Consider the following 12,591-nt stretch of genomic DNA (forward strand, 5'->3'; position numbering starts at 1 on the left):
ACCTGCGGTCACTTCTGTGAAATCACTCCTAAGGTGAGGGAATTCCACACTACCTCGAAGGAAGAAAGTTATTCAGCTATGCAAAACCCAGCTACAGCAATACAGCTTGTCTAAGGCAACAAAAACATTGTGCAGATGGGGACACTTCACTCCTATTCCAAACTTTGCAGAAGACAGGGAATCCAATGACAACAGACAGTCTTCATAGCTCGGACCTCCTTAAGGAAAACAAGTGAAACTTCAGTTTTAAACCTTGAAAAGAAGCCACACTAACAGGCAAAGAAATTTCTCCAACTAATACAGTGAGGAAAAACACAGCATTCCAGTAATTCAGAAAGAATTCTGTTCCCCTGATATTCTCCACCAAGAGATGTTTTAAAAGCACTTTTTTTTCAGAAAAACAGTATCTACCCAGAGAGATAATTTTTGACTGGCTGTCAAGAAAAAGAAAATAGAGCAATTTGCATTGAAGAACACTAAGAAATTATTTTATTTAAAGGAACACTTTTATAATAATAAAAATATAATAAAAGAAACACTTTTATTCTCAGATAAAAGCAAAATGTTTACAAACTTTCCAAGGAAAGTTTTAAAATATGTTGATAATAGAACCAGAAGTATTAAAATGCCTGGTTTTCCACTGATTCCATCCCTGAATGGACACTGGCTCACTGAATTAAAACCACTTTCAGTTATAACTGGGGACTTGAATTTTCCTCTGTGAGACTTATAAAAGACTATTTCAGCAGACCACTACAGTTAGATGGATGAAGGTCAAACATAAATATAAATTTCCCACTGCCCAAGTCAGACTTCCGAGAAAAGCATAGAGAACAAAATAGGTACATGCAATTCCCAGCATCCAACAGAATTATTTCTGAAAGTACTCTATCATTTTCCTAAATTTGATTTCCACTAAATCAGAGCCAAGCTGAACAAACAGTCCAACTGAACACTGAATTAATCCATTAAAAAGGTCTGGGCTTCAAACATCCACATTGTTCGGAAAATTAATTCGGTAACAATCTGTGCCTCACATCTCAAACTGCAGCACTCGTTTGACAGAGGACTAAGCAGTAGCATAAAAAAAATGGGAGGAATCCTCCCCCACAAGAGAGTTCCTTAGCCATTATTCTTATGTTGAAGGAATTAGCACATCTTTGTCACTGTGTATAAACATAAGAAGATTTGCAAAATAACCACTCCACTGAATCCATGTCCACTATTCCCCTGATAAACAGAAAAAGCTGGGCTCTTCAGGATTGTGTCTCAGAAACCCAAGACTCCCTTCTCCCGGAAGAAGAGAGTCATCTCTCTACATCTTGAAGAAAAAGTAGATCCTCATCAGTTCCTGAAAGGAGTGTTACTTGTGATTAAAGGCAGGTTAGAAATTGTATAAAAAAATTTAAGTGATTACCTCTCCTATAAAGACAACCATAACACAATCCAGTTTTTCTTCAGGGGACAGCTTATCAATAAGGGAGTGGAGAGTTTCTGTAAGGTAAGACTTGACTTTTCTTTTCACTGTAGGTATTCCCATTACAATGGAAACTGAAATCAAACAAACCAGAAAGGTACTTTCAGTGATTTCATACACAAGACAGAAAACAAAAATCTTGCAATAAGGCACTGCTTAAGAAATGCAAAGGATTAAAAGGTGAAGATAACAGTAATTAAAAATTGTTTAAAAATATGCCACCCAGCATCAGGAGCATGACTAACAATCACCACCAATGCTCAGAACAAACACAGCAGCCAAAAAAAAAAATCCTAGACCTGCCAGACTATTGGGTAGGGCTGATCCTGACTGGACACCAGGTACACACCAAAGCTGCTCTATTGCTCACCTCCTCAGCTGGACAGGGAGGAGAAAATGTAACAAGAGGCTCATGGGTAGAAATAAGGGCAGGGAGAGATCACTTGCCAGTTACTGTCACAGGCAAAGCAGACTCGAGGAAGTTAATTTATTACTGATCAAATGAACATAGGGTAATGAGAAATAAACCCAAATCTTAAAGCACCTTCCCCTCACCCTTCCCTTCTTCCTGGGCTCAACTTCACACCTGATTTCTCTACCTCCTCCCTACCAGGAGCACAGGGAATGGAGGCTGGAATTCAGTTCATCACACATAATCTCCCACCCCTCTTTCTCCTCAGTGGAAGGACTCCTCAGACTCTTCCCCTGATCCAACATGGGGTCCCTCCCATGGCAGATGGTCCTCCATGAACATCTCCAATATAAGTCCTTCCCTCAGGAGGCAGTTCTTCATAAACTGCTCCAGCATGGGTCCCTTTCATGAGCTGCAGTCCTTCAGGAACAGACTGCTCCAGTGTGGGTCCCCTGCAGGGTCACAGATCCTGCCAGCAAACCTGCTCCTCTGTGGGCTCCTCTCTCCATAGGTCCACAGGTCCTGCCAGGAGCCTGGTCCCATGTGAGCTTCCCATGGGGTCACAGCCTCCTTTGGACATTCACCTGCTGTAACATGGGATCCTCCAGAGGCTGTAGGTGGATTTCTGCTCCATTTCTGCAGGGACACAGCTGCCTCACCATGCTCTTCACCACGGGTTGCAGGGGTCTCTCTGCCCCAACACCTGGAGCACCTCTTTCCCCCTCCTTCTGCACTGACCTTGATGCTTACAGTGCTCTTGCATGTTCTCACTCCTCTCTCCAGCTGCAATTGCCCTTGAGCAGCTTTCCCCCCCTTCTTCAATCTGTTATTCCAGTGGCACTGGTCTGGCTACTGGTTCTACTGGACACAGGGAAAGCTGCTGGCACCCTCCAACAGAAGCCACCCCTGCAGCCTCCTTGTTGCCAAAACACTGTCACACAAACCCCAATACAATAGGAAATAATCATCAACCACGGTATTAATCGGGTAAGATACACCAAGAATGATTAAACTCCCTAATTTAAGTTTTATTTTAAACTGATATAACCATTCTTCATAACTCAAGTACTTAACATCTCAGAAGTCATCTTTGAAAACAATACTGCTGAAAAACTCTGTTACTTTCCTTGCACCTGGTTTTGGTTCTTCTAAAAAACCAAATCCATGACATCAGAATTGCATGGAAGTTCCTCAACAAAATTTCTTATCTCTGACAACAGCACCACAAATGCAAAGTAATATGTCCCCAGCGACAATGTTAACAACACCATGTTTCAGCAGGCCATTTCACTCCTGTGTTCCGTAACTTTTCCACAGTTTTTCTTCTGCACTGTTCCCAGGGCTGGTTACCAACTGGGAACACCACACATAGCAGCAGGAATGCAGTGAAAGGATAAAGCAAACTTCATGAAGTCCTGAAACCCTGAATTTCCTCCCTCTGTTTAATTAAATAAACCTGATTCCAATTTCTATTTTGTAATTCCAAATTTCTGACATATATTCCCAGGGGGACATAATACAGACCTCACTTATAACAATAACAGATTATTAGATTTTTCCTCCCTTAATAACAACATTGAAATAAAAGGTATTTATAGTCAGAAAAATACACCTGTGGCCTAAGCCCACACACCTATCATGCACGCATACTTTCTGTTAAAAGAAGGAGCAATCAAACTTACTGAAGTAATGAGCCAGGAATAACTACAACACTGAATTTTTTTCCCCCTCCAATGACTGTCCAGATTTTATTAATGCAATTATATCTGATTATCTTAGTTCTCTCCACTTTTAATTTATACCTTGAAATACACTGTTCAGAACAACAGAAACATCAACGCTAAAATAAATATATCCATGCACGGTTACCCCGCAAATTTGAAAAGCCAAAGGGGTATATATCCATTGGCAGTTCAGAATCCGAAATGCTGGAGCTTTGTTTCCTTTAAGTTACAAAAAATTGATCCAAACTAAATGCTTCTTAATGTGTACCTTAACACAGCATGGGGTGTGACTGAGATTATGCAGAAAAGAGCAAAGCTGAAACCAAGCTCCTTTCATCTCAGATTCAGTGCAAATTCAAAGGATATCAATATCACACAAGTTAAATGAGATGTCCTTGATCTACCAAGAAATGAAGCAAATTCTGTGTCTGAGCCTAGAAGGTCCTCCAGATATAAAACATGAAATCAACATCATATCAGCATACCTCCTGTCCTTCCAAGGCCAACCTGCACAGAAGGTTGAAGGCTTCCTTCATTTTTCAACAAATGAGGCAAATGGTAATAGATATTTGGCACTTGAAGAGATTTTCTACTTGTTAGCTCTTTTAACAATTTCAGCGTCTCATCTGCAAACATACAGGAAATCAGTAATGCAGAAAACAAATAATATGAGTTTTAAGCAACAGTAAACAGAATAAAATTCCAAGCTTGGTCCTAAATGAAAGCCAGAACAAACCTTTCTGAGGCATTGTATCTTGTCTACAAAGGAAGCCTTTTCTTATTTTGATTCTTTTTAATAAACGATGGCCAAGACTATTTTGCACCTATAACCTTGTTACAGATACAGTGAATACTTACCTGATCACATCAGATTTAGTGTGGACTTTCAGAAGTAAGAATGCTCCATTCATCTGGCGTGTTGGTGGTTTTGTTGGATTTTTTTCCAGTTAATCAAATGGGAGGCTTATTTACCTAGATAATCTTTTACTTTTGCTAACAAAGGTCATCACCATCCAGCAAATTTGCAGCATCACTGCAAATAACATTTCAGACCTACGAATACGTATTGGAATATACTGCACATACAGATACAAAATAAAATAGCATTAAATATACAGCTGATATTTTGGGTATTCCTGCAAAAAAATAAATTTTAACGTGAATTTAATTTAGTCCATTAGAATAAAATTATCCTATTAGATTCCATTAGACTCATTCTTGCTCTTTCTGGTACAACTGCCTCTCAGTATGTCCAGGTGGCTCTGAAAGTTGCAAGTAACAGTTTTTAAAATTACCCTGCTGTGCGTGTTGATTTTCTTGCATCAAGTGTGAAAACAACTCATTTCAAATGACAAATATGATAGCATATGGATCTTTGAAAACTTATGGGCTTTATAACATCAAGTTAAGTAAAAACTGCACACAAGGTTTCTTGAGATAAAATTGAGAAGAAGTAAGAAAAATAATGCCGTAAGTGTAATTTCTCTCAGATTCTGAGCAGAGCTTCTGCAAAGATAGATGTGTTTTGTTGTGGATTTTGGTTCTGTATGTTTGGGGAGTTTTAAAATATTTATTTTTAGGTGAAACTAAATTCCTAACCACCTCAAACTTTGCAAAAAGCTTTGTAAATAGATGCCATAAGTAGATATGTCTATTTTGATAGATTCCAATACAGGCACATTTTACTTTTCCTGCTAACATTTCTTTAATTTCAGCTGCAAACCTGGACTAAATTCTGTCCAAGTATGACAGCTCTTTGTCTGAATGAATAAGGATCTACACAAAACAATCTGGAATACTTTCAGCTTCAAAGAGACCAAATAATATTATGTATACTTAAGTGTATTAAGCTAAATAAAAATCTATCTAATACTACATTCTGAGCACAAAAGCTCAGTAATTCAGCTGGCTTCCTGTTATGGCTCTACATGGAAAAACATGGATGCCCATCCCAGCTGGGATCCTGACATGGTAGAATATTAAATGAATTAGTACTTTCAGCTACATCAGAAGAGAGTAACTCCCTATAATTATATTGCCTATAAGCAAACTAAGTCCATTTTAGAAACAAATGTGGTAAGAACTTAATCCTAAATCCAGAATCAAAATTATTTGACCTCCTCCACAGCTTACTTTAAAAGCAAAAACACACACATGAAATAGGAAGACAAGATTTATAGACCATGCTAAATGTAACCTTTATCTGTGCAATTCCTGGAGATCCAGGGGACTATTGAGACCAGGCCATTAAGTGTCAGACAGCAATTCATGATTAGCATCAGCTCTGGGGCCTATAATTATAACCACTTCCCCACAAAAAAAAAAAAAACAACACAACAAAACAAAACCTATTGAAAATAGTAAATCATAGCACAAATGCAAGTAGACAACAAATTCAAAAATCTTGTTCCAGGTTTCTGATTTGCAGAACACTTTGCGTTTCAACTCCTTATTAGAACAATACAGTGAGATTTCTGCAACCTACCAAGTCAGACCTCTTGACAGAAAATTTGTACTTATTCCTTATTCATTTTCCATCCACAAAAATCAGAGCAACTAAAGCAGTAACACTGTGATTTTAAAAGTTAACATCAGTAGTCTGGTGAGTATTGCAGTGTCTTTCTCTAATATTGCCAAACAGCTTTTTATAAACCTGAGCACCAGTCTCCAAAATGGGTAAAAACTTTTGGAAGACTTTAGCAGTTTAATCACTAGTTATTGAAAAGGCCACTACCTGTACTTTATACAAATCATAACCAGTACTTTAGTCTATATGATTTTTACCTTCCATTTGACTTTTAAACATATTTTAACTGCTTCAAGTTCAGCCATTTCTTCTGTTTGCTTACTTTTCCCCTCTAACTATTTAAAAAGCGATGTAAATTAATTGTCAAAATACATTCAATGTATTAAATAAGTAACCAGAAGCTCCAAACTTTGGGAGCTAGGTGTGGAGTAAGTAATTCTTACCACTTTAGGGACTGAATAAAGGTGGATGAATCATTAAGAACAACAACTGGAAAAAACAAACCAAAAATACCCACACCAGATATAACATATTACACGTTCTTTATTCATACTGCTGAACAGTTTCGTTTGGCTTTCCTGGTAGCAATTTCTTTTTCTATAGTAATAAGAAGAGATACTGGCATTGCAGAGGTATAAAAAAATATCTCAGTCAGAGTGTGTACCTGAAAAATTATTCATGGCATTCTTACTGCCGTTTGTCTCTGCCACCGCCCGCCTGAACTGCTCCAGGATCGCGTTGAGCTCGGACGAGCGCTGCAGAGTGCGGTGCTCAGCAATGCGCAGACGCTCCTTCAAAGCGTGAAATTCCCGCTGATATGCAATCAGCTTTTCTAGGGAGAAAAAACGTGATCCAGGTTATTTTCAGAAACAAACAGTACTGACAGATCTGACACTGCTCAGCTCTGCAGCACCTGGAACCCACCTGGGAGGGCAGAGCCCAGCACGGTCTCACCCGCGGAGCTGGGCGCATCAGCACCCACACAGCACAGCGAGGGCAGAGCGAGCTGCACCACACTGGGATGCAGGGCAGGCACTGAGCAGGGGATGCCCCTCACCACAGCCACACACCAGGGCAACACTGAGTCCCCAGCACTCAGCACCACAAGGCAGCTCTGAACCATTTCTTGGAACAGATGCCCACAAACCATTTCTTTTAAGAAGCCACACAAGAGTGGCCCCTTACAAGAGCGGCCCCTTACAAGAGCACAGGTTACGTCTTCTAGGAGACCTCTCTGAATACTTTGCAAGAATGAGTGGAATGAGACAATATTTCAGACATACCAATTTTAAACCCAAGTTTTAACTTAATGATATGGTCAAGTGCCTGACAACTGAAGAACAAAACTTTTTTTCTAAATTCTGCTAATGTTGATACATACACATACTCTTGAAAGGGGACCAAAAGGAGATGGAAACACCAAAACTGATTTGCTGATACATCCCCTTTGCCCTTGACATCCAGCAAAGTAAGTGTGCCTAGATGTTGTATCCTTCCTTCTTCCTATTGGTAATTTCCTCAAATCTGCTCACCATCATCACTCTCACCCTCCTTCAACCAATCCACAGATACCAACTGGATAAGTGAATTTGTAACTCATAATCAATACTCCAACCACTCAGCTGACATCCATGGACATATCTCTTTTGTTATTTACCTATCCATTCCTGGTATTTTCACATTGCAATGGTAGGGAAGCAGAAGTTTAGCAAGCAATTTGAAACTCTTCCTGTTGCTATATTAGTCAACTTCCCTTGTTAATAAGGCTGGTTTTCTTCCAAATTCTTTCAATTTCCTTTTTTTTTTTTTTTTGTAGTTGAGATATACTGCTCTGATTATGTTTAGAAAACATAATTAACTAAAATGCCCTCTGTTTTAAAGATGGAAAAATAAAAACATAGTTCACTACCTCTTAAAAACATTCCCCTTGCCAGCTTTATTTTCCTTCTTTCATTAAAACCAAATGGTTATTGCTTTTGTGCAGATCCTGGCCCACAACACAATGCTAGGCACACTACACACTGCTGACTGAATCCAGACTGTTATTTGAAATAGGAATTGATACTTTAGTCAGCAGCACTTAGAAGACCAGGAAAATTTTTTGGAGTTTCTGGCAAGAAGGACATTCTTACTTGCCAATGATAACTAAAAAAGTAGTTCAGTCCTGATGCTTCCAGTGAACTGTACTGGTATTGCATTTATGGTACTTGAGAGCTCAAACGCATTAACTCCTTTAAGAAATACTAGACAAGTAGTCAACTTGTCACAGTTCCTTCAGCCAGACTTATCTGGGTTAAGGAGGCTGCTCTAAAAGATACATAAACTCCTGGCAACTATCCTTCAAAAATATATGGCGGATTTTTTTTTTGTTAGGCGCAATATTATTCATTCAAGTAAAACTAGAAAATCCTGACATTATAAATACAGTAATATTTTAAGTCTACTACCCTATGAGTATTTTTCTAGTTATTTATGCAAAATGACATTAAAAAATAATTCTTTGCTTAAGTGAACTTAGGTGATCTAAAACATTTACATCTCTAACACTGTTAGAGCTAGCACTTTTCATGTTTTTGGAGATTAAAGTGTAATTTGGCATTTTTGTACTTGCTTTATGATATGGCTGGCTGTACTTTTAAACTAAACAAATTAAATTTAAATGTCTAACACTTATATCTTTAGCATACTTTCAGTACCTCAAAGATCATCTCGTCAGATATTTATTACTTACAAACAAACAAAAAACACACCAAAATTTATCTCATACTGAAAGGAACTTGCAAAGGAGAAAATACTTCTTAGACTCTTACAGTACCACCATCAGTACTGATCAAATGTCCCAGACTTTAGAAAAGCATCCCTTAAGGCATCAGGAGCTTATAAATGCTCGAATTTGATTTTTCAGAGTTCCTAACTAAGTACTTGGGAATGAGCCTACAAGATTACATTTAAGAATCTATTTTTATTTAAACTTTGACTGAGCTCAAGTTTGGTAGAGAAAGTCCTATTTAACTAATTTGGTATCATTCTATGATAAAATCGCCCTCCTCATGGATGAAAGCAAGATGAAGGAAAGGCAGTGGATGCTTTTTTCCTTTTTAAATTCTTAATAAGGATTTTGATACTGTTCCTCACAGCATGCCTCTGGACACGCTGTCCAGCTGTGGGATGAGCAGGTTCACAGTGCACTGGGTGAAGACTTGGCTGAATGGCAGAGCCCAAAGGGCTGCAGAGCTGACTGGTGTAAGCTGGGGTTACAGCTGACTGGTAACCAGGCACGAGCAATGTTCCTCAGGGTTCCTCAGGTGATAGGACACATGGGAATGGTCCTAAGCTGTGCCAGGGGAGGTTCAGATTGGACATTAGAAAGCATTTCTTTACTGCGAGGGTGGTAAAACACTGGAACGGGCTTCCTAGAAAGCATAAAGTATTTAGGAGGCATCTGGACAATGCCCTTAATAATATGCTTTAGCTTTTGGTCAGCCCTGAAGTGGTCAGGCAGTTGGACTAAATGATTGTTGCTAGGTCCCTTCCAACTGAGACATCCTATTCTGTAAGCATTGTATATACAAAAAAGTCAACAGTGTACCTGATATTTTCAAAATACATTTGACCATTTAGTGTTTTATTGTTCAAAGAGTTCTCCAAAACCGAAAGAAACTGAATTGCTTTCTTGTCCAAAAGTATGAAAACACTTTTTTTTGATTGCTATTACAGTAAAAAGGAAAGTACTGAGCCTAAAATCACAGAGGAAACAGAGGTCAGTAACCACCATCATGAAAAAAAGTTTCTTTTTCTACAGGATTACAAATTACTGTTCTTATTTTCATGCTGAAATCTAGTGTTATTTAAGAAGACAGAGGAAGGAATTCAGACAGTAAGTTATTGCCCTTACAACACTGATGAAAGAACCCCAAACGTATCTGTTCTCTGACAAAAAAAAAAAAAAAAAAAAAAATCCCCTCTAACAGCAGCTATAGCCAATATCAAAGACATTTGGTGTCCAATAATTTCAGCATATTTTTATTTAAGCATATTTTTATTTAAGAATAATATACTATTTTACATTGAAATGAGAAGGTGATGTTTTTCCATACTTTTCTCTGGAAGCCAGAAAGATCGAATAAAATAAATATCTTGTTAAGAAATTACTTGAGAATTGAAAACATTAATTCTTCATCATTTTTCTCTTAAATTCTAGTTGGTTTAGCAGAACTCCAGAAGCTAAAACCTAAATATTTTAGCGGGCTGAATGCTGTGCAGTTCTCCCAATACTATGTCAACTGTATCAGTACCTTTTCAACTTTCTTTCCTTTGTTGCATTATGTTCTCTTTAATATGCAGAATCTAGAATTTAGACAAACTCACTTGAAAGTTGATGCAGTATCTTGAAAAGTGAAAATTCAAATAAAACTCTGGAGATTTGCAAGTTCTTGACCAGAGATGAAATCTCAGCTCTCAGCTGAGATTTTACGTTATTTACGGTTCTCCTACTAAATAACTGCTAAAAAAAAAAAGTTATTCCAAAAAGACACCACTAGCCCAGAAGCACAAACTCAGTCCATTCTCCTCAGCCACAGACAATCTTGACTACATAACTTGTTTAAGAGTTGTCTAAATTTGAAGAAAAATTCAAAGTTTGAAAACATGGAGCTTCTGAACATCTTAGCATGCATCTACTTTCTTAGTCTGGGCTTTTGTACTTCTTGAAAAATCTGTTTATGTACTTCAATGTCTGCTTTTTTTAACAGCAAAGAGCTTTCCCTTGGGATAAAAAGGGACATCAAAGTAAAGGAGTAAGAAAATATGCTGTAGTTTGAGTTTAGAAAAACATTGTGCAGAGTATTTCAGCTCAACTGAAATAGCCTGTCTGAACTGCAGGTAAATTACCAGCACTATCAGAACACTTGCTGTATTGTAATTCCAAATGAAATATCTACTAAACAACAAAACAGAAAAAATACTGTGGAAACTCAATCAAAGCAATTTTAAGGCTACACAGCTTCAATATCAATAAAAATCATCAACAGCTCAGTTTTTTGCTCATGCTACTTTTCTATCAAAGTTAGATTTTTTTAATGCCCCAAGCCTGTCAGTGTTTAAGGGGCATTTGGACAATGACCTTAACAACACATCAGGCAGCTGCACTAGATGACCATTGTAGTTCCCTTCCAATTGAAACAGTCTATTCTCTAGCATGAAAAGTTTTTGAAGAAACTATTTGAGTGCACTTCTAAACTGAGTGGAGTGCACACATCTATACAATCACCAAACTGCTTACATTGCACCAGGGAAAGGAGGTACAGGCAGCATGTAACCAGAGATGTATTCAGCCCCTGTAGAAACAAGCTGAATGGTGCACATAGAAAAAGGGCTAGAAACCATCTAAAAAGGGAAGCTGTCATTCCTGGCAATCTCTGTGAAGTCTGACTCCATGTAGCCTGCACCAGCCATACTATGATACCTTGTGAACACAGCCAAAGCCCCGCCAATCTCTAATTCAAAAAAAATAATAATAACCTGTGGCTGCTGTGTTATATACACACACCCCTTTTTTTTTGGGGGGGGGGGGGGGGTATGTAAAAGGAAACAGAATTGCCTGAAGACCCTTTCACAGCCCAAGAATGTTTCAGCGATTCTCAGTTAGTATTGCCATTATTCCTCAAGGAAAGCCTTGACTGTCTGCTAAAAGAACTACAGTCTACAACATAAAAAGCTGTATGAAAGCTTTGGGAGCTGTTATTTACCTTATCAATCAAGCAAGTTCACAAATACATTAAATCATGGGCCGCTTTCACAACTGGAAATTGAACGTGTTGAACTAAGATCACTGGACTAAGGCAGCTGTATTCACATAAATAAATAATTACATAAATAAAAGACAAGCTATCATTTACTCAAGAGCTCTGTGTTTGTATGGCTGATTGTACCCAAAGGCAGATGCATCAGACAAGATTAGGAAAAGCTTTATGACCTTCCCATATCACAAGCAGGCAGTTGAGTCTTCCTTCAAACTCCAAACCAGCTAAACACTCAAAGTGATGGATCTGCCACACAGACACAAGGTAACCAGCCACAGACTTGGCACTCAAAAAACACAGCAAGCCAAGCACAGAGGGCTTAGCTTTGCCAATTAATTGTAGGCCTGATTTATATTTTCTGCTCTTACCCAACTGAACCATAGCAACTTCACCCCCTTTTTTCATTAAACAACAACAGGAAGGGTTGACTGTGTCTGACACACAGACAAAGGGCTCTGGTTGACAACAAAGCATTGTACACAAATACTCAATGAGTAAAACACGTAGAGAAGGCACAGATACCTGGTAAAACACGACTTTTCCTCTATCCAAGGGGGGAAACTTTAAATCAATATTCAAATCAACACTGTATTACTGGCAACATTCCTAAATTCACCAATGTAACAGTTTATGGCCCACCCTAATGACAA

At 38.3% G+C, this 12,591-nt stretch overlaps 1 protein-coding gene across 3 annotated transcripts in view; it reads right to left on the bottom strand.

The window, feature by feature from the left end:
• MGAT4A (alpha-1,3-mannosyl-glycoprotein 4-beta-N-acetylglucosaminyltransferase A) overlaps positions 1–12,591 on the bottom strand; it is a 73,416-nt gene that overhangs the window by 41,005 nt on the left and 19,820 nt on the right. For all 3 annotated transcript variants that reach the window (XM_039548470.1, XM_010394225.4, XM_019282770.3), the window contains exons 3-5: positions 6,805–6,972; positions 4,099–4,239; positions 1,418–1,551 (exon numbers count right to left, since the gene is read on the bottom strand). In XM_039548470.1, the coding sequence (XP_039404404.1) occupies positions 1,418–1,551; positions 4,099–4,239; positions 6,805–6,972 (443 nt within the window). The remainder of the gene's footprint in view (positions 1–1,417; positions 1,552–4,098; positions 4,240–6,804; positions 6,973–12,591) is intronic.

The sequence above is a fragment of the Corvus cornix genome, chromosome 1 (genome assembly GCF_000738735.6).
Source record: "Corvus cornix cornix isolate S_Up_H32 chromosome 1, ASM73873v5, whole genome shotgun sequence".
Classification (NCBI taxonomy): Eukaryota; Metazoa; Chordata; class Aves; order Passeriformes; family Corvidae; genus Corvus; species Corvus cornix.